Source organism: Ochotona princeps, chromosome 24 (assembly GCF_030435755.1).
Source record: "Ochotona princeps isolate mOchPri1 chromosome 24, mOchPri1.hap1, whole genome shotgun sequence".
In the NCBI taxonomy this organism is placed as follows: Eukaryota; Metazoa; Chordata; class Mammalia; order Lagomorpha; family Ochotonidae; genus Ochotona; species Ochotona princeps.
In genome coordinates this window covers 3,830,478-3,852,506 of record NC_080855.1, presented here as the reverse complement: position 1 = coordinate 3,852,506, position 22,029 = coordinate 3,830,478, and the positions used below count along the sequence as shown (strand labels likewise).

The 22,029-nt window shown below is 51.6% G+C and overlaps 1 protein-coding gene and 1 non-coding gene across 2 annotated transcripts in view; one reads left to right on the top strand and one right to left on the bottom strand.

Annotated features, from left to right (window-relative positions):
• Positions 1-905: 905 nt before the first annotated feature.
• USP42 (ubiquitin specific peptidase 42) overlaps positions 906-22,029 on the top strand; it is a 46,602-nt gene continuing 25,478 nt past the window's right edge. The window contains exons 1-4 of the mRNA XM_058680280.1: positions 906-1,056; positions 2,290-2,333; positions 4,820-5,069; positions 8,699-8,899. Of these exons, the coding sequence (XP_058536263.1) occupies positions 4,829-5,069; positions 8,699-8,899 (442 nt within the window). The 5' untranslated portion in view covers positions 906-1,056; positions 2,290-2,333; positions 4,820-4,828. The remainder of the gene's footprint in view (positions 1,057-2,289; positions 2,334-4,819; positions 5,070-8,698; positions 8,900-22,029) is intronic.
• Positions 13,375-13,480, bottom strand: LOC118757815 (U6 spliceosomal RNA). The gene has a single exon (XR_004995380.2). It is a non-coding gene; the product is annotated as a U6 spliceosomal RNA (small nuclear RNA).

Sequence of the window (22,029 nt, the reverse complement as noted above, 5' to 3'; positions counted from 1 at the left end):
TATCATCCCAATAGTAATGGTAACAACAGAGGAATACCAGCTACTAGAAAAGATGCTTGTAGCTTACAAGGAGCGCGCTAAGCTTGCGGGGCTGATGGAGTTAGCGGGTTGGGATGGGGCGGCCCGGTAGTGGCCGTCGGGTGATGGACGTTTGTCAGGCTTATAGGGTCACCCTGGCCACCAGATGGCCGTAAGAAAAGGAGACGACACAGTGGGGATGGGAAACGCGAAGAAGAGCTGCTTCGTGCAGGGGTCAGGCCCACAACCACTGGATACGTCGGGTGGCCGTGGAGTTCAGGTTCGGTGCTGGAGCGCGCCCGGTCCTTAGCTAAAGCGGGCAGGAGAGGGGACTGGCGGTGTAGACCTGGCCTTCGGGGGCAAGAGCTGCCCCTAAAGGAGCCGAGATGAAAGCCTGGCCGGCTGGGGGGCGGCGGCGGGGTTGAGGGGCAGAGGGACAGGGGCGCCCCATGCACTCCGGCGGCCTTGAAGGCCGCGTCCGCTCGGTCGCAGTTACGGAGCGGCGGAGCCGACGAGCCAAGCAAGGATCTTTACTCGTCCACACGAAGGGCAGCAGGTATCCCAACGCCTGGGCGTCCCCCCTCTCCCTTCCCTAAGTAGAAAAGGCCGAGGCGCGGCAGGGCGGCCGTTCCTGCGGAGCGCGAGGGTGGCGGAAGCAGTCCTTCCCCGGCCCTGCGCCGCGGCCCCCCGCTCCTCCAATCAGCGCGCTCCCTCGGCCGGCCAAACCGGCGCGCTTGCTGACGCGCCGAGGCCGGCGGCCCGCGCTCGGCGGGCCCGTTAACTGCGCGCCTCTTGGGCGCCGGCCCCTGGGCGGAGGCGCGTGCGGGCGCGGCCCTGGCGCGCCCCCTGGCGGCCCGGCGGGGGCGCTGCGAGCACGGCGCTGACCCGGAGGCGGCGGCGGCGGCAGCGGCAGCGGCGGCGGCGGCGGCGGTGGTGCCCGGATGGAGGCACGTCATTGTCCCCCGCCGGGCGGCAGGGCTGTGTGCGGCGGCGGCGGCGGCGGCCGAGGGGGATGGAGCGAGCGCCGAGCCGGGTCAGGTAAAGCTCCCGCCTCCTTCCTGCCTGCCGCAGTCCAGCGTGGGGGCCCGCCGAGCGCTCGGCTCGGCTGCTGCCGGCCCGGCTGCCCCTTTCACCGGCGCGGCCCCGCCGGCGGCCGGCGCGGCCCCCTCGCCCGCCCCGCTGCCCTCCCGGGGGGCTCCCCGGCGGCCCCGGGACCCCCGCCGCCGCCGCGGCTTGCGGGGCGGCAGCGGGGCTTGCGGGGCGCAGGGCCGGCAGCACCCGTCCCGGCCAGGCCCGCTCGGGGAGGGGGCGGCGGCGCTGGCCGCGGCGGGCGGGAGGCCGGACCCCCGCGCCCGCCCTGCCCGGTTGCCATGGACACTGCCTTTCCACCCGCACCCCTCGGCGGCCCCAGCCGGTCCCGTCGGGCCCGTGGGGGGCCGGGGGAACCCCGGGCTGAGCCGGTGGGCGTGTGCCGGCGGCCGAGGTCCCCCCAGCTCCGGGCCCGCCCCCCGGCCGACACACGGCAGCCCTCGGGGAGACAGATTGGGCCACCCGGACGTCACCCCCTCTGCGTCCCGGGCTCGGCCGTTTTGGGGGGCCCGTCCACGTGTCTCGGACGCCGGGCACCCGTGGGCACCCTTAAAAGTCGGGGAGACTTGCGGGTGGCCCTGGGGGCGGGGCTGGAGCTGTGTGCGTGGAGGGGGTGCGTCCCCCAAAAGCCGTGTGTGCGCGCGCGCCTCGCTGTCCCGTCCTTTATCGTCTAACGGGGCAGGAAGAGCCAACTTACCTGACCGGAGAGTAGGGAGTCGGTTCTCCCCGTGTTGGAAATTAAAAAAAAAAAAAAAAAAAAAAAAGGCGACCCAAGTTTTAAGGCTGTGGGACTTGAATGCAGGAGAGATGACTTTTGTTGAATGGCCCTTTTGTATATAGATCGGGGAGGACTGGGGGCGCAGCGTGTGTGTGTGTGTGTGTGTGTGTGTGTGTGTGTGTAGGGAAAACACGTTGGTTTGTTGAAATAACACTCCACCTTGAAAGTGGTTGAAAATAAAACCCTGTTTCATGAACGCCTCTATTTTTTCAAAGTTAATCCACGCTGGTGGAAGTTTTTTGGGAGGGGAGTGGCGGGCGGCGGGCGGGTGGGAGGCTGAACATTCTGTCCGAGTGGTACGTTTGGAGTTTCACTTTATTATTTTATTCGTGTTTTACTGTGTTACTCATTCAAAGTGCCCAGGACATGTGAATAATCAGTATCACTTATTTGTTTTTACTTAGGGTCAGTTTCACTTTCTTTTCTGTATCCCTGAATCAAGTCTACAGTAAGTATTTTGGATTGTAAAGATTTAAGGCTAATGGGCTGTTGACCTAAATCTAATTAGAACCCCGGGTTGTGGCACGCGCGTTTTCCTTTGGAAACGGAAATGCTGCAGGAAGTGGGGAGTGTTAACAGTTTCTTCTCAGATGTGTTGCCACCCCTCAGTGTAAGTGAGTTGCTACGCTGTTGACATGGTGACACCCTCTTTTTTGTTTTTTTTCAAGACACGGTCGAAGAACGGGGACCAGCAGGAGGGAGGGGGGCTTGAGGTGCAGGAGCAAGAGAGGCTTGTTAACTTTGTTAACTAGGAGGCGTCACCTGTGTGTGCAGGCGTCCCGCCTGGCTCCTCTGCCGCCGGCTCACGTGGCTGAGAGGGCGCGGCACTCGCTGAAGGAGCTGCTTTAAACTCCTGAAGTTTGGTAACAGTGGCAGTAATATTTACTGCTCAGGAATGCAGAGACTTTGGGAGATTCTGGCGTGAAATGATTTTGAACCCGTGTGTAGTTTTTTTCCCCACGGAGACGTGTTTCCTGTGGATTTCTGAAGACTTGAGCCTGGTTACTCTGCGAGTTGCTGTTGTTCGGACTTTGCTTCCTGAGGGCTTCCGGGTGTGACTTCATTGGAGAATGAATGAATGGGTTAGGCTAGTTTTTCCGCATTACACTGTAGTGGTGCTGGAGGTGTGTGTTCCTTAGGTGTTGTATCTGTCTATCTGTCTCCTCTGGAAAGGCCGCTGGGGCGGTACAGTGGCTTCACGGGTCAGTTGCTTGTGGCTGTCCTGAAGGGACGTTTCTCCTGGAGCCTGGGGTTTTCGGCTGGCTTGCCCAGTTCACCTTTGTTATTCCCGTGGGTGACTTTCCTCCTGCTCCTGCCCCCACTGGTTTCCTAATCTCCTTTGACTGTTCCGTGAGGAATGAGGAAGGGTAAACTATTGGATGATGCAGTTAAAGCTTTCTTCCTGAAAGAGGATGTAGGTCTTTATTTGATTTAAAAGTTTTAATTCAGTTTTTTTCCCCCTTGGTTCATTGAGATTTAATTAACATTTGCTTTTCTATTTCCACATAAACACGGTTCCAGAATCTCCCCAGTTGTGGAGTTTCTTTGGGTAGTAATCTAAAGTGAAAACCAAACACAGTTGAGGCATGTAACTCAGCCAGTGCACATAATGTTTACGCCATGAAGTGGCATGTGTGTGTTTTAGTATCTTTTATAGGATAATAAGAATATTGGATATATGTATTTAAATATTGGATATTTTTAGAAAACGTTGTAGAGGCTGTTCTTCCTTCAGTGTTTAAGGATTAAGTGAAATGTTACCCACAAGCCCTTCAGCACAAGCTGGTGGTGAAAGCAAATGTTAGGTACTTCCTGTTTGTTCACCAGATCAGGGGATGGAGATGAGGACACAGCAGAGAGCAACAAGGAAAGGCCCGTGGGTGAACACCCACTGCTGCTGGAGGGGGCAGTCCTCAGTGCAGCGTGGGCTTCGTGGGCACAGTGGCCCGGTGTTCATTGGTGCTGGCCGTGCATGCCCACGGAACGGTGGGAGGGTTGCTGGCCAGAGTGCCAAGGGTAGGTGCCAGGGCCTGGGCCAGGTAGGCAGTCCTGGCACTCCTGGAGGGGGCTCTGCAGGATGGGGCGGGCCTGGCTCTGGCTGCTGGAGGGCGGTCGCAGACGCATCCCCACAAGCGTGCTGCTGATGGGTGCAGTGGCCCGAGGGAGCGCGAGGGGGGGCCCTGGCCTCTCAGCCCAGGTGCTGACAGTTGGGGTTGCAGTAGCTTCATTATATACACCCTCAAAGGTTCCTTCCACCATTAAGTGCTGCCCTTAATATCGAACGAAGTGCTCAGAGCATAGAGAATGCTCAGGGGAGTTTATAGGGAGATGGGACGAGAAAATGAAATACTTTGTAATGTATTTGTGTTCCAGTTTGATGTCAGTGTGTTACAGGTTTCGCACAGTCAGCCTGCACACTGTGACAGTGCCCTCTGGTCAGGGGAGACCCCTAGCAGTGCAGGTTTCTTTTGATTGTTGTGTTTAATGTATCATTTTGTACTTTGAGCTTACAATTGAAGTTACATTTTTCTCTTCATGTAGTTGAGACTGTTCCCTAAGAAATCTTATGTGAATTGGATATTTAGTCAAATCCATTAGTTTGTGTCGTGTTCCTGGTTCTAGGTAGTTGAGAGGGAAAACCAGGTACTTAGTAAATGTTCAGAATTGGAAGTTGAGGTGCCAGATTGTAAAATGAAATATCAGACTTTGAGTGGACATGGGATAGAATGAGAAGTTCTTCTCTTCAAGTATTTCATTGCAGATTTTAAAATTTAGACTGTTGGCACTTTGCATGATGCTGTCCAAGGCCTTCCGAGTGATTTGTTTATTCGGATCGCCGAGGCACTGGGGTCGTTCTGCAGGGCGGGCTGGCGGGCGGGCGTGAGGATGCTGCGGGCTCACCGTGTGACCCACCCTGTGCTTTCTGTCTTGCAGAGCTGAGCAATGACCATAGTTGACAAAGCTTCTGAATCTTCAGACCCGTCAGCCTATCAGAATCCACCTGGCAGTTCGGAGGCGGTCTCACCTGGAGACATGGATGCGGGTTCTGCCAGCTGGGGTGCTGTGTCTTCGTTAAATGATGTTTCAAACCACACCCTTTCTCTAGGACCAGTACCTGGTGCTGTAGTTTACTCCAGTTCTTCTGTATCTGATAAATCAAAGCCATCACCACAGAAAGATCAAGGTACTGTTTGGGTCCAGCATCTTTGCCTGACACTTGGGTGGCAGTGCTGCTGGGGGCCGTGGCCCCACCCCTGGGCCGCTGCTCCAGGCCGTCAGTCCTGCTCAGTCCCATGATGGCAGTTAGCTGCCGTGCCACAGCCAGGTGGAGTGCTGCGGGGTGGATGTTAACAGGTTCTGTTGTTTCTGAGGTTTTGAGGGACAGACTTAGCTTGGCGAGGCTTGAGATGGGCATGTCACGTTACATTGACTGTCGGTTAACCAGTGATTGGTGTTCTCTGAGTTCTTGAACACTTTAAAGGTTTCTTTTTGTTGTTTGTTTTGTGTTTTGTTTTTTAATGGTTGTAGTTCCAGGGTGGGGAGCCTTGGTTCTGCCACAGGCTGTTGGATATTTGCAACATCATTTGCAGGCCGTACACAATTACCAGCTTCAAAATCAGCCTGCTGTGGATTCATTGAATATCGAGTCCCTCTGGTGGTTGCCTTGGTGGTTTTGTGGGCCTTACACAGCCCGTGAGCCAGGTGGTTCCTGCTCTGCAGACAAGTGGGCTCTCCCTAGCTTTTTTTTTTTTTTTTTGCTAGTTAAAAACCATGTGTACTAATAAAACTGTTTGTAGTAGAACAGATAATTTAACTGTTAGATTTGTTTCTCTGTTGTGAATGTGGTTACACATGTTAAAATCCTCCCAGATAAATGAGACACATTTTTGGGTTGGATTTTAAGACTCGAAGATTTGGAATGCAAAAGAAGATAATGGAATTAGCTTCCACTCAGAACATTGCTTGGCTTAGAATGTGTTGTCCCCTTGTGCTGTTTGGATGCCTGGCTGGGTCTGGTGGGTGGGGAGAGGTGGCAGGGTTTGCCGAAGGTGTTTGAGTGGAAACAGTTCATGTCACAGAACACCGGCTCCCTTGCCAGCAGGGCCTCTCGCAGCAGCCTCTCCAAGGCCCCAGCCCCTGCCATGCTGCTGGGGGTTGTGGCTCACTCACACCCCCCCACTGGGCTGCACTGTGGGTTGTGGCTCACTCACACCCCCCCACTGGGCTGCACTGTGGGTTGTGGCTCACTCACACCCCCCCACTGGGCTGCGCTGTGGGGGCTGTGGCTCACTCACACCCCCCCACTGGGCTGCACTGGGGGGGCTGTGGCTCACTCACACCCCCCACTGGGCTGCACTGGGGGTTGTGGCTCACTCACACCCCCCCACTGGGCTGCACTGGGGGTTGTGGCTCACTCACACCCCCCACTGGGCTGCACTGGGGGTTGTGGCTCACTCACACCCCCCACTGGGCTGCACTGGGGGGCTGTGGCTCACTCACACCCCCCACTGGGCTGCACTGGGGGTGGTGGCTCACTCACACCCCCCCCACTGGGCTGCACTGGGGGTTGTGGCTCACTCACACCCCCCACTGGGCTGCACTGGGGGCTGTGGCTCACTCACACCCCCCCACTGGGCTGCACTGGGGAGCTGTGGCTCATGGGCTGCACTGGGGGCTGTGGCTCATGGGCTGCACTGGGGGGCTGTGGCTCATGGGCTGCACTGGGGGGCTGTGGCTCATGGGCTGCACTGGGGGGCTGTGGCTCATGGGCTGCACTGGGGGGGCTGTGGCTCATGGGCTGCACTGGGGGGGCTGTGGCTCATGGGCTGCACTGGGGGGGCTTTTTCCCACAGGCTGCAGACTTGGTACTCTTCTGATTTTTTTCTCCCTTTTCCTCTCTGAGCCTGTCTTTGCAGACTTGGGTCACCTGTGTGAGTCAAGTGGCAGCATCTGTGGGTGTTTGAGGAGCTGGCAGGCCTTTGGGACTTGGTCTTGACTATGGATGATCTTAAGATTCCCTAAGTAGGCTGTTGGCCGAGCTTCACCTGAGTTCTGATAGCTTGCTCAGTGACTAGGAATCTTAGCGGAAGTCTCTGACATGGGGAAGACCACGTAGACCGCCACGTTCAGCCTTGTGTACAGCATGCCTGCTTGGTGCCGGCAGCCTGAGTCCTGTCAAGGGCCCAGGCAGTGACAGGACAGTGGTGGCAGTAGTGGAACTGAGTACACAAGAGAACTTGAAGGAGCCTCAACTGGCTAATGGCATGATGGCTCAACAGGCTAGTCTGTGCCTGCAAGTTCCAGCATCCCATGGAGTGCTGGTTCATGTCCCGGCTACTCTACTTCCCTTCCTGCGTCCTGCTCCCTGCTTGTGTCCTGGGAAAGCAGCAGAGGATTGCCCAAGGCCTTAGAACCAAGTCCACATGTGGAAGACACGGAGGAGGCTCCTGGCTCCTGGCTTCCGATCGACTCATCCCTGGCCCTTGTGGTCATTTGGGGAGTGAACCGGCAGATGGAATATTTTTAATAAACAGAACAAAGCACACAACACAAAAAGTAAAAGTACTTCAGGAGGTGCATGGAATGAAAAGAAATAGATGAGTTTACTAGATGCATACTAATAAAGGCTGGCCAGTGTGTGGGAAGGATGGAAGGTGCTGCCTTGGGGGCCAGCAGAGACCCTGCCTGGCAGGTGTGTCGTGGACTCTTGAACGCACCCCAGGTGTCTGTAACCCATTTTTTCACCTGTGGTGATTATGGTGCTACTCATTTTAAAAAACGTGTCCCGAGGGGTGGGTGTTTGACCTGGCGGTTAAGGTGCCTTCCCAGATTGGGGTAGCTGCACTCCACTGCCAGCTCTGGCTCCACTGCCCGCTGGTGCACAGCTGGGAGGAGAGCTGGGGTTGGGTTCTGTGCCCTTGGCCTCAGCCGAGCTCGGCCCAGGCTGTTGCTGGCATCTGGGGAGTGATCCAGCAAATAAGAGCTCTCTGTCTCTTTACTGCCAGATTTTCAAAGTACTATTTTGAAAAATTTTGAGTGAATGTAAAACAGCAATTAAATGAAATCTCATGTAGCCGTCAGTCACCTCTATATCAGCTGAGTCAGTTATGCTGCCTAAACCTCCCACCGCTTTACTTACTGTTTTAAAAAAACTTATTTACTTGAAAGAGTTACAGGAGTGAGAGGGAGAGATCTTCTATCCCTGGTTTGCTTACAGGCCTCAACTGCTGGGGTTGGGCCAGTCTGAAGGCAGGAGCCGGGAGCTGCTTCCAGGTCTCCCCTGTGGGTGCCGGGTGGGCCGTCACCTTCTGCGCTCCCAGGCGCATTAGCAGGGTGTTGAATCAGAACTGGAGTGGGGGGACTGGAGTTGGCTCCCATACAGGATGCCGCTGCCATGGGCAGCCACTTTACAAGTTTAGTGCTTCATACTTCATATGTAAAGCTTTGGTGTGTATCTAAAGGATTCTTTTGTAAAAAAAAAAAATAAGTTCTTTGTATTAAAAACGTGGTCAGTTTTAAATCTCCTGGAGGTCTTGTCACCTCTTGCCAGCAGTTGGCTGTTGAGTCCCAGTGAGCTTAGAACATGGGTGGGTGCGCCTCTCGAGTTTCTTTGGATGTGTAATCCCTGTTTGTGTTTGTAATTTATTTACTAAAGCAGCCGAATCATGTGGTGCTGTGCGTCCTCTGAGCGCACTGAGGTGTGGTCACACGTGGCTGTTTGTCCCTCGGAGCCTGTGCGTGTGGTCACGTGTGGCTGTTTGTCCCTCGGAGCCTGTGCAGCTGTTTTGAAATGCTGGCTGTCTCTCTCTCCAGCCCTAGGTGATGGCATTGCTCCTCCACAGAAGGTTCTTTTCCCATCTGAGAAGATTTGCCTGAAGTGGCAGCAGACTCACAGAGTTGGAGCTGGCCTCCAGAATCTGGGCAACACCTGCTTTGCCAACGCGGCACTGCAGTGCCTCACCTACACGCCGCCTCTCGCCAATTACATGCTGTCGCACGAGCACTCCAAGACCTGTGAGTGTGCCGCGTTCGCGTGTGTGCGTGTGTGCGTGTGCTGCGTGCTGTGCTAGAACTGAGTGACAGTGAGGGATTGAGGCAAGGGGTATTTGATTGCTAAGAAGTTGTTTCATTCTTTTTTTTTTTAAAAAAAAGATTTATTTTTATTACAAAGTCAAATATACAGAGAGGAGGAGAGATAAAGAGGAAGATCTTCCGTCCGATGATTCACTCCCCAAGTAAGCGCAATGGCCAGTGCTGTGCCGATCCGGAGCCAGGAGCCAAGAACTTCCTCCAGGTCTCCCATGAGGGTGCAGGGTCCCAAAGCTTTGGGCCGTCTTCGATTGCTTTCCCAGGCCACAAGCAGGGAGCTGGATGGGAAGTGGAGCTGCAGGGATTAGAACCAGCACCCATATGGGATTCTGATGAGTTCACAGTGAGGACTTAAGCTGCTAGGCCACGCCGCCAGGCCCAGAAGTTGTTTTACTCTTTCAGCAAACAAAGGAGGCTCCGGATGTGTATGCTACTTGGGTGAAAAGCATTTTGGTTTTACTGAAACAGTGTTTTAAAAAGAAACATTTTATCAGCATTTAGCATTTCTGTAAACCCCCAGCCCAGCTGGTTTCTACAAGTGTTAAAACAATGTGATGTCAATATCTGATAGTAACAGTTTGGAAACAGGTTAAGCAATGGTGTGTTTCCCCAGCGTTTGTCCTGTGCAGGGCTTGACTTAGCCCCACAGGGCAGAGAGCAGCTCCATCCCGGCGGTTCCTCAGCAAGGTGCCCCTGTGTGGCTGCCGGCCCAGTGGTTCCTTAGTGATGCTCACATTTAAAATATCCTTTTTTTGAGTTATGATCTTCACATATGGTAAATATCCTTTTCCTTTATATAAACAGAGTGAGCTTGTTCTTTGATCTGAAATTATGCTCAAATCTGCATACTAGTGCTAATGTTAATTATCAGGATGGGGGACTCCTCCTCCTTCGTCTCTTACAAATGGCTCCTAACACAAATTGATTGTTATAAAATTGTTTTTCCTCTCTGAAGAGCTTATTCTGTTTAAGAAGAATTTAGGAAATACAAAAATCTAAAGAAACCGAAGAAAGATGACTTTGCATCTCAAATGGAATGGTAGTTACTGTGCCGGGTTTTCCAGATTACGGAGTGAAGATTCTGTTTGGTAGTTACTGTGCCGGGTTTTCCAGATTACGGAGTGAAGATTCTGTTTGGTAGTTACTGTGCCGGGTTTTCCAGATTACGGAGTGAAGATTCTGTTTGGTAGTTACTGTGCCGGGTTTTCCAGATTACAGAGTGAAGATTCTGTTTGGTAGTTACTGTGCCGGGTTTTCCAGATTACAGAGTGAAGATTCTGTTTGGCAGTTACTGTGCCGGGTTTTCCAGATTACAGAGTGAAGATTCTGTTTGGCAGTTACTGTGCCGGGTTTTCCAGATTACAGAGTGAAGATTCTGTTTGGTAGTTACTGTGCCGGGTTTTCCAGATTACAGAGTGAAGATTCTGTTTGGTAGTTACTGTGCCGGGTTTTCCAGATTACAGAGTGAAGATTCTGTTTGGCAGTTACTGTGCCGGGTTTTCCAGATTACGGAGTGAAGATTCTGTTTGGCAGTTACTGTGCCGGGTTTTCCAGATTACGGAGTGAAGATTCTGTTTGGTAGTTACTGTGCCGGGTTTTCCAGATTACGGAGTGAAGATTCTGTTTGGTAGTTACTGTGCCGGGTTTTCCAGGTTACGGAGTGAAGATTCTGTTTGGTAGTTACTGTGCCGGGTTTTCCAGGTTACGGAGTGAAGATTCTGTTTGGTAGTTACTGTGCCGGGTTTTCCAGATTACGGAGTGAAGATTCTGTTTGGCAGTTACTGTGCCGGGTTTTCCAGGTTACAGAGTGAAGATTCTGTTTGGCAGTTACTGTGCCGGGTTTTCCAGGTTACAGAGTGAAGATTCTGTTTGGTAGTTACTGTGCCGGGTTTTCCAGATTACAGAGTGAAGATTCTGTTTGGTAGTTACTGTGCCGGGTTTTCCAGATTACAGAGTGAAGATTCTGTTTGGTAGTTACTGTGCCGGGTTTTCCAGATTACAGAGTGAAGATTCTGTTTGGTAGTTACTGTGCCGGGTTTTCCAGATTACGGAGTGAAGATTCTGTTTGGCAGTTACTGTGCCGGGTTTTCCAGATTACAGAGTGAAGATTCTGTTTGGCTTTGCTTTTCTCCTTCGAAGCCCATCAGTCATTCCCCAGAGACCGCTTCCTGTCTCTTGCACTTCATGAAAGTAGGGTGCAGGTGACTGCTCCACGGCGGCACCTGGGCAGTGTCGAGAACGCGCCAGGATGAGACGCAGGAGTGCCTGGGGTCCAGAATTAGGCACCTGCCTCTGACTCTCCTCTCCCCAGCTTTACTGGGGTGTTTTTGATACACAGTAAATGGCACGTATTTAAAGTGCACAGTCTGAAGGAATCCAACCTCCATGTGCCTGTGAAAGCCTTGTCGTGTGAGAGTCTGAACCCTCTGATCGCAGCTTTCCTGACGCCCTGCCTGCAGCCGCTGTCACCCTCATTCTCTCCACCCTAGGAAGGCCCTGATGGACCCTGATAGGCTGGTTTGGAGTTTGCTTTCTCCCTTTTTTTAAAGTGTAACTTTTTAAAAAAAAAGATTGATTTATTTTTATTGGAAGGTCAGATATACAGAGAGGAAGATCTTTTGTTTGATGATTCACTCCCCAAGTGGCTGCAATGGCTAGAGCTGGGCCGATCTAAAGCCAGGAGCCAGGAGGTCTTCCGGGTCTCCCACACTGGTGCAGGGTCCCAAGTCTTTGGGCCGTCCTCGACTGCTTTCCCAGGTCACAAGCAGGGAGCTGTATGAGAAGCCGGGCTCCCGGGATTAGAACCTGCGCCTAAATGGGATCCTGGTGCGTGCAAGGCGAGGATTTTAACCACTATGCTATTGTGCTGGGCCCTGTATATAGTATTTTCCATCAACTGTTTGAAGGCTCCTATATATTATCTTGGTTCCTTCTCTCATTGTAACTATTTTGATGCTGTCTTGTACCAGTAGTCCATTGTATAGACACACCGGTCTGTTTCTGCCTTTTCCTGGGTAGGCATCTAGGGCTGTCACAGATGAGCTGTGGCCAGTATTTGGGAACAAAGGACATTAGGACATGTTTCGAGTTCTGCCGGGTTGGCACTGACTTGGTTGGTCCTCTGATGTGTGTGGACTAACTTTGTTTTTTTTTTTTTGGACTATATTTGAAAGAGAAACATCTTCCATCTGCTGGTTTATTCCACAGATGCCTGCAACGGGCTAGAGCTGGGCCAACCCATAGCTGGGAAACTAGAACTCAGTCTGGGTGTCCCCTGTGTGTGGCAGGAGGCCAAGTCCTTGGGCCGTCCCTTGCTTTCTCCCAGGGCGTGCAGTGGCTGGGAGCTGGGATTGGAAGCAGGGCTGGCCCCAGGCGCTGCCGTGCGGGTGCTGGTGTTCCCAGCTGCGTCCTTGACTGCTGGGCCCAAGGCCTGCCTTTGTGTAGCTCCTGTAGAGGCTTCTTGACTGTGTAATGCTTTGTGTCCGTAACAGTGAGTGTGAGTTCCTTGTTCCATATCCTGCCCAGGAGTTGGGTGATCAGTGTGTTGAATTTAAGCCATTTCGGAAGGTATGTTGTGTATTAGTGTCTTATTGTGATTTTAGCTTGTTTTGCTAATGAATAATGGTGTTGAACATCATTTCAAGTGGTTGTTTGCCATCTGTAGATTGACTTTGCTGAAATGCCTCTTTAAATCTTTTGCCTGTTTTATTTCTTTATTTGATTTCATTTTATTTTAGAGAGTGAAACTTTGCATGTGCTGGTTTATTCTTTTTTAAAATTTTTTAATTTTTTAAAAGATTGATTTATTTTTATTACAAAGTCAGATATACAGAGTGGAGAGACAGAGAGAAAGATCTTCCATCCGATGATTCACTCCCCAAGTGACCGCAACGGCCAGTGCTGAGCTGATCTGAAGCCAGGAGCCAGGAGCTTCTCCCTGGTCTCCCATGTGGGTGCAGGGTCCCAAGGCTTTGGGCCGTCCTCGACTGCTTTCCCAGGCCACAGGCAGAGAGCTGGATGGGAAGTGGAGCTGTTAGAATTAGAACCAGCACCCGTGTGGGATCCTGGCGTGTGCAAGGCGAGGACTTTAGCTGCTAGGCCACCATGCCGGGCCCTGGTTTATTCTTCAAATGGCCAGATTAGCCAGGGCCGGGCCATATTGAAAACAGGAGTCTGGAACTGCTTCCGGGTCTCCCAGGTGGGTGGTAGGGACCAGGTGCTTGGGCCGTCCTGTCTGTCTCATGGTGTGTGTTAGCAAGGCGCTGGACTCACTGTTAGAGCTTGGATTTCTTTTTTTTTTTTTTTTAAACACCTTTATTTGCTTTAAAAACATAAGACTTCTTGTACAATAAAGCATAAGCATGTTTTGTCTACAAAGTCAGAATATCTTCCTCATGGAAAAAAAGATGGAACGCTTCACGAATTTGCGTGTCATCCTTGCGCAGGGGCCATGCTGATCTCTGTATCATTCCAGTTTTAGTGTAATGTGCTGCCGAAGCGGGCACAGAGCTTGGATTTCTAACACAGACGTGCCTGCTGCCTGTCCTTGTGTCTGCTTTAAAATTGGAAATTATCTTACGGCTGACCTCTCCCCGCCCTTAAGATTTATATGTTTGAAAGAATTTGAGAGGTCTTCCATCTGTGGTTTCACTCCCAATGCCTGCTGTGTCTGGAGTTGGGGCAGCTGAAACCAGGAGCCAGGAACTTCATGCTGGTCTCCCAAATGGTTGCAGGGGTCCAAGGACTTGGGGCTCTTCTCTCCTCTCCTCTCCCCTCCCCTTCCCCCTCCCCTTCTCTCCCCTCCTTTCTCTTCCCCCCCTTCTTTCCCAGGCCATAAGCTGTGAGCTGCATGGAAAGTCTAGCAGCTGGGACTTGAACTGACACCCATGTGGGATCCTTGCACTTGTAAGGGGAGGATTAGCCAATTGAGCCGTCATGCTGCCCCCGCATAAGTTTTTCTATTTTGTTTTCAGTGTTATATTAAGAACTTGTTACTTAACTGTTACTAAACCAAAGTCACAGATTTTTTTCCTACATTTTCTTTTAGAAGTTCTAGTGAGTGAATTTTTGCGATGTGAAGAATGTAAGTTCTTGTGTTTGCATTGGGAAGTTCTGTGTTTCAGCAGTGTTTATTGAGAGGGTAATCTGGGGGGGGCGCGGTGACTTAAGTCGCCTCCTGGGGTGCCCACATCCTGCGTTGGAGAGCTGAGGCCCAGTCCTGGTCACTCTGCTTCCCAGTGCAGCTTCCTGCTGATGTACAGCTTTCAGAAAACCAGAGTTGTGCTGGTCCAGAGCTGGAGCCAAGAGCTTCACCTGGTCTCCCGCGGGCGGCAGGGCCCCAGCACTTGGACCATCTGCTGCTGCTTCCTAGGTGCGTTAGCAGAGAACTGGGGCTTTGAACTGTCCTCCACACGGGTTGCCGGTGATGTGGGTGGCGGCTTGGCTCACTGAGCTGCAACACCACCCCCCACGTCAGTGCTGAGAGAGCAGATGGTGGCGCCCTGGCTTGTTTTCCTGTCATCCACCTGGGAGACCCAGATGGGGTCTCTGGCTCCTGACCTCAGGCTGACCTCCGCTGGCTGTGGTTCTTAGGGGCAAATGGGGAGGGTGAGCCAGGGGATGGGAGATGCCTCTGTCTCAGAACCTAGCAAATAAAGTGAAAAGAAATAAATTGACATGTATTGTCCTCTTGTCCTGCTCTCTCCGAGTTGTCTGCACCTTTCTCGGCAGTCAGTTGGCCACATTTATGAACACCTGTTTCTCAGCCTTGTGGAGTCTCACCGCTCCTTTCTCTTGATGTCAGACAGTTTTGATGATAGTTAGCTATTCGAGTCAGAACAGTCTTCCTCAGAATTGTTTGGCCTTTTCAGGCGTTTGTAGTTCCTGATGGAGTTTGGAATCAGTTCATCAGTTTCTGCAGAAACTTGCTGGGGGTTTTGCCTGATTGTGCTGAGCCTCTCAGTCAACTCGATGCTTGCTCTGGGTTTCCCAGTGCCTAGGGGGTGGACATGTCCAGTGCCTTGTTGCTGTCTGGATAACTTTTTTTTTGTGACTTTTGCTCATTCTTTGTCACATTCTTGTTCTGTGTTTTTTTTTTTTTTTTTTTTTAGAGGGAGAAACACAGAAAGTGATTTTTTTTTTTAAAGATTTATTCATTTTTATTACAGCCAGATATACACAGAGCAGGAGAGACAGAGAGGAAGATCTTCCGTCCGATGATTCACTCCCCAAGTGAACCGCAACGGGCTGATGCGCGCCGATCTGAAGCCGGGAACCTGGAACCTCTTCCGGGTCTCCCACACGGGTGCAGTGTCCCAATGCATTGGGCCGTCCTCGACTGCTTTCCCAGGCCACAAGCAGGGAGCTGGATGGGAAGTGGAGCTGCCGGGATTAGAACCGGCGCCCATATGGGATTCCGGGGCTTTCAAGGCAAGGACTTTCGCCGCTAGGCCACGCCGCCGGGCCCACAGAAAGTGATTTTTTTGTCTGCTGGTTGATTCGCCAGATGACTAGGGTCGGGCCAGGTGACAATGGAGCTTCAGGTTCAACACCTTGACTTGCATGTGCCAGGATCCCATGTGGGGGTGCCAGTGTGTGTCCCGGCTGCCCCACTGCCAGGTCCCTGCTTGTGGCTTGGGAAAGTCTTAGGACCCTGCACCCACGTGGGGACATGGAGGGAGTTCCTGGCTCTGGATCGGTGCAGCTCTGCCTGTTGCGGCCACTGGGGGAGTGAGCCGCAGATGATAGACCTTTCTGTGTCTCCTTCTCTTTGTAAACCTGCCTTTGCAATAAACATAAATAAATCTAAACAAATACCAAGAACTTGGAACTCTGTCTGGGTCTCCCATGTGGGTGGCAGGCGGCCCAAGCAGGTGGGCCATTCTTTGCTTTCCTAGGTGCGTTGGCAGGGAACAGGATCAGTCAGTGGTCCAGCCAGTGTTCCTGTGGGATGCAGGCATTGCATACCTTTGCCTAACCCTTGAGCCCTGATAGCAGACGGTTCTGTCGAGCTCAGGGAATTTTTTATACATTGGCTACCCGATTCCAGGCTTTTGTTGTATATTTGGATCCAAATATTTTCTCCCAATCTGTAGCTTCTCTTTTTATTTCCTTAACTGGACCTTTGTTTTTTCTTTTTAATTTCTTTAGTGCCAGTCCTGCCAATTAGAGATAACTTAATAATTGTGTGTGTGTTATTGAGGTGTAATGTGGCAGTCCAGTGCATGGATATATTGTGTAGTAGTTCAGGGTCATTGCTAACCAGGATGTCATTTTGAGTTGAGAACCTTCAAAATCCTCTCTTGTAGCTGTTTTGAAATATTCAGTCACAGCCGCGCTATGCCCAAGGTATTTCTCCTGTCCCCTGTCCACCCCCATGTGGGATCCTCCTGTACCCAAGAACCATCCTCTCCCCATCTCACGCCCGGCTTCGGGGACTCCCGGTCTGCCCCTCTTCCTTGGAGGTGGGCTTTGGCTTCCGTGCATTAAGTGAGCGCATGAGGGCGCTCTGTGCCTGGCTGGCTGCACTTGGCGCACTCTGCTCCACTTGCACCCTGCTGCTGTAAACTACTTTTGTCCTTTTTTATGGCTGACTTAATAGGAATTTGAGCACATAGCGGATCTACCTCATTTTTATCAGCTGCATGATATTTCTTTCTTTAATTTTGAATTTCATGCTGCAGTTTTATAGGGTCTGAGATTTCCCTACCCCTCCTCAAATTCCTACCACCAAACAGATTTTCCCCATGTTACAGTAGTATACTCCTGCATAAGCAGCCATTAAGTCCATCAGTCTTTTATTTAAGTGTGCCCTGACATTGCTGGTACAGACAGTGCCAGACAGTCCAGCATTGTCTAGATATTGTCTAGATATGTCCAGCAGTTTCATGGGGAGTCCATCTTTGATTTGGAAGTACAATGCATACTGCATTGTGTTTTCACATCTGGATATGAACGTCTCTATTATGCTGTTACTGTACATTCCCTTAGATGAGAGGCCGTGAAGCAAAGTCAACAACAGGAATGAAGCTTAAAAAATTTATAGCGCCATGGAGTTAAACAACATTGTTATTGAATAACTAAGATTTTTTAAAAAAAGATTTATTTATTATTTTTATTACAAAGTCAGATATACATAGAGGAGGAGAGACAGAGAGGAAGATCTTCCGTCCAATGATTCACTCCCCAAGTGAGCGCAACAGCTGGTGCTGCACCGATCCGAAGCCGGGAACCAGGAACCTCTTCCGGGTCTCCCACGCGGGTGCAGGGTCCCAAAGCTTTGGGCCGTCCTCGACTGCTTTCCCAGGCCACAAGCAGGGAGCTGGATGGGAAGTGGAGCTGCAGGGATTAGAACCGGCGCCCATATGAGATCCCGGTGCATTCAAGGCGAGGACTTTAGCTGCTAGGCCATGCCGCCGGGCCCATAACTAAGATGTTTTAAGATATATTTATTTGAAGAAGCAGTAGAGTGATGGAGAGACAGCAGTAGTCCTTCCGTTGGCTCACTCCCAAGTGGCCACAAAAGCCATATCTAGGGTAGACGAAGTCGGGGCCAGAAAGCCCATCGGGTCTCTAGGAGGCTTAGCTGAGTGAGCCACAGCATTCCTCATCCCCCACTCAAACATACAGTTGTGCAGCAGGCATCTCTGTACACCTTTGAAACTACGTCAGTTCATCCTGTAGTGGGTGCCTGGGGTGATTCCACGTGAGGGCTCTTGCCAGTAGTGTTTCAGTAAGCACGCCAGTAGGATGGCATTGATTGGTGGAGATTTTCTTTCTCCCATAGATATACTTGCTGAAAATCAATTGACTGTAAATATATGGGTTTATTTCTGCATTCTCTAGTCTGGTCCATTGATCTGTGTGTCTGTTTTTATTAACCATTGTCAAAAGTTAAGTCTTTGTTTTATGTGTACCTACGTATTTTAAGTATTTATTTGAATAAAGCTTTATTGATTTAGTTGCAAGAATTCAGTATCTTCCATCTCGTAGTTCAGCACCCTGGAGACAGCAAGGGCCAGGGCTGCGCCTGCACCCAGGAGCCTGAATCTTTTACATATTTATTTTTTAAAAATAATGATTACATGGTTGATCTGGGTGGGAAGGATCAAGGTTTAGGGAAAATTGGGTGAATTCATTGCTTCCAAATTTGCTATCTCTTCTTGTTCCTGGGGGAAGGGGAGAGACAAAGGGGAAAGCCACTCAGGACTTTACACACGTCCCAGGACCCAGGGATGAGGGACCGCCACCTGCTATCAGCCTGGAGTCCCAGTGCGTACATGCTCCGAGGTTCCATCCAAGTGGTTTGTAGAGTTCTGAAATGCTGATTTCACCGACCCAAGGATGATATCACCCTCCCAATGTCCATTCAGATTTTTTGCTGTCCTTGTTTGTTTGGGGTTGTTGTCCAGTTAGTTCTGTTCTGCTACAGCACCAAATGTGCTGCCATATTCTCCTTTTCCAACAGGGCCTGGGTCCACTGCTCTACCTTTTCATTATCTAGGGAATGTTCTTGCAGGTGAGTCCAAGTAGCTGGGCCAGGTGTCCCAAGCATCGCCGGATCCCCTACCCCTGGAGCTGACGAACCAGAGGGAGCCTGAATCTTCATCCTTCAGCATGAGTGGCAGGGCCCCAGCACTGGGGCGGCGTCCTCTGCTTTGCCGTGTGTATTGACAGGAAGCTGGACAGGAAGTGTAGCAGTAGGGCTGAGAGCCAGTGCTCCAGTAGGAATGTCGGCTTTGTAGCAGGTAGCTTAGCTCGGTACACCACAAAGCCAGTCTCAGTCAAACAAAAAAAAAATTTTTTTTTTAAAGATTTATTTTTATTGGAAAGTCAGATATACAATGAAGTGACCGCAGTGGCCGGTGCTGTGCCAATCTGAAGCCAGGAGCCTGGAGCCTATTCCGGGTCTCCCACACGGGTACAGGGTCTCAAAGCCTTGGGCCGTCCTCGACTGCTTTCCCAGGCCACAAGCAGGGAGCTGGATGGGAAGTGGAGCTGCTGCGATTAGAACAGCCGCCACCCGTATGGATCCCAGCGCGTGCAAGGCAAGGACTTCAGCCACTAGGCTACCACGCCAGGCCCTGATTGTCCAGTTTTGAGTTATCTGTTTTTGCACGGTTATTGTAAACTCATTTGTGGTGTGGAACTCTGTGCATTTTTAGTGACAATATGCCATTAAAGAATTGTGAGACACAGAGGTACTGTCTACTGTTTCACTCCCCAGGCCCAGAGAAGGGCTGGGAACTTGGTCCTGCTGTCTCACACGGTGCCAGGAAGTCTGTTGTTCGAGCGCTCACTGCTCCCTCCCGGGGCCTGGGGTCCGGACCTGGAGGTGGGTGTGGAGCTCAGGTACTCAGCTGTGCGGTGTGAACAACCTGCACCTTGAGGCTGGTCATGCCTGCTCTGGGTGCCGGGTTTCACGTGCTTGTACTTTCCAAGGACCTTACTGTGTCCTGGAGCAGGGCGGTGGGGGTGGCTGCAGGCTTCTGGTTTTGCGGTCAGGGCAAGGAGTAAAGGAATTTGGGGTGTTCCCTCCTTTTTTTTTGGCCAGGGTGGGCAAGAGATTGTGTAGGATTAATGTTCTCAAACATAGAGTAGAATTCTCCAGTGAAACTGGGCATGGGCCGGAGATTTCGTTTGAGGATGGAATTAGAAAGTGTTTCCGTAGGGGACGCAGAGCTGTTCGTAGTACCTGTCGTGGGATGAATTGTGCTCCTTTACTCTCTTCGGAATTGATGCATTTCTTCTAAATTGTCAGGTTTGTGTGTTTGAAGTTACTCATCGTAATTTCTTGCTCTGCTTTGATATTTGCAGGGTCTGTGTCGACACCCCTGTTCCCTGCTTGTCACTGGTGACTGCTGTGTGATCACTGACTGATTCCCTCAGCCCTGACTTCAGAATGTCCCCAAACAGAGATCTTTGCTGTTCCATTCAGTTCGGTTTATACTTGTGTGTATGTATTGCTATCGCCCTTCGGCACTCCTTCATTCTGTTTGAAAGGTCTCATAGCAGACTGAGGTCTTCCACCCACCAGCTCACTCTCCAGATAGCCACAAGAAGCCATTGCTGCGCCGGGCTGACCCCAGGAGCCTGGCGCGCCGGCTGGTCTGCAGGAGCGCAGGTGGTTCGCTCTTCCCCAGGCGCACCGGCAGGAAGCCGCTCGGTGGACGGTCAGAGCTTCTGGCGGGGGCGCTCTGGCGACTTGCTGAGCTCCGAGGTTGGGTCTCTCTGATGGGAATACAGCCTTTTTTTTTTTTTTTAAGATTTATTTACTTTTTTATTGGAGAGGCAGATTTACAGAGAGAAGGAGACAGAGAAAGATCATCCATCCGCAGGTTCACTCCCCAAGTGACCGCAGTGGCCAGAACTGAGCTGACCTGAAGCCAGGAGCCTCTTCTGGGTCCCCCACGTGGGTGCAGGGTCCCAAGGCTTTGGGCCGTCCTCGACTGCTCTCCCAGACACAAGCAGGGAGCTGGATGGGAAGTGGAGCAGCCGGGACACGAACCAGCGTCCATATGGGATCCCAGGTGTGCAAGGTGAGGATTTAGCCACTAGGCTACTGCACTGGGCACAGCTGTTCTTAATTTTTTATTATTTTTTATTTTTGACAATCTTTACATAGTTAATTAGGGAACAAAGGTTCAAGGGCTACAGGAAAGTGGGTAAGACTATTATTTGCGGGCCCAGTGGTGTGGCCTAGCGGCTAAAGTCCTTTCCTTGAACGCACCAGGATCCCATATGGGCGCCGGTTCTAATCCCTGCAGCTTCACTTCCCTTCCAGCTCCCTGCTTGTGGCCTGGGAAAGCAGTGGAAGATGGCCCAAAGCTTTGGGACTCTGTATCCGTGTGGGAGACCCGGAAGAGGTTCCTGGTTCCTGGCTCCGGATCAGCACAGCACCGGCCCTTGTGCTCACTTGGGGAGTGAATCATTGGATGGAAGATCTTCCTCTGTGTCTCCTCCTCTCTGTATATCTGACTTTGTAGTAAAATAAATAAACCTTTAAAAAAGAAGACTATTATTTTCACATTGTTTTTTTCCTGTATCTGGGGTCAAGGGGGAGATAAAGGGAGAAGCCCCACCCAGTCTCCCACCCATCCCAGGTCCTGATGTGGGGCATGCTCCGAGGGTCTTGCTCAAGTGGTTTTGATAGTTCAACAGTTCTGAATTGCTGCCAATCTTGCCATTCCAAGCACAATGAGGTCGCTGCAGAATCCACTGATTGACATAGTCCACCTTAGAGTCTCCGTTTGCCCAGTTTTTCACTGCCAACACATGGCTGGAGTGGTTGACTGATTTATTCTGTCCTCTGTCTTTTCATAGTTAGGATTCTGAGTCCAGCAGTTCAGTTGGGGAGATCCCAAAAGGAGCTTTGTCTGAGGTGATCCCGGAACAGATTCTTGTGTGTACTTGCAAGTGCAGGGCCTGGCACAGTCCATCGCCCCAAGCAGCTGGTGGTTGCAGTTGGTGGGTCGGTTCTGTTTCCATCCCTGTCGTCCACTGGAACCCATGGGTGTTGCAGTGCAGTCTGATTCTGCCCAGCACACACTCGGTCCTCACTTGAACCAGTGGGAGCTGCAGCCTAGTCAGAGCAACCCACAATAACCCCCACCAGGCCTCCCTCTGCCCTGGTTCCCGTGCTTGGCAGTATGTGCAGCAGACTAGTCCAGTCTGTCCCACATCCCATTCAGCTCTCACACATGTCAGTGGGCATTGAAGCCGAGTTCAGCCTAACCAGCTCCACTGTCCAGCACACACAGATGCTGTTGGGTGCCTTTCTGTCAATACACCCTGCCCCTGTCCTGGTTTTCATGCTCTCCAGTGGGAGTGGAAACCCAAGAGGGAGGAGCCCCACTGTTTCCCTTCTGGGCCACTCCCACTCCCGGATTATGCTCTCTGCAGGTGGTTCTGGAATTCTACTTGACAGATTTAGCCTCCAGTGCCAGCCCTACCAGCTGACACTTGTTCTTAATTTTTAAAGAATCATTGTACGACATGTGTTCCTTTTTTAATGAAGATTTGTTTTATGTCTTTATTTTGAAGGAAGGAGCTGGGGA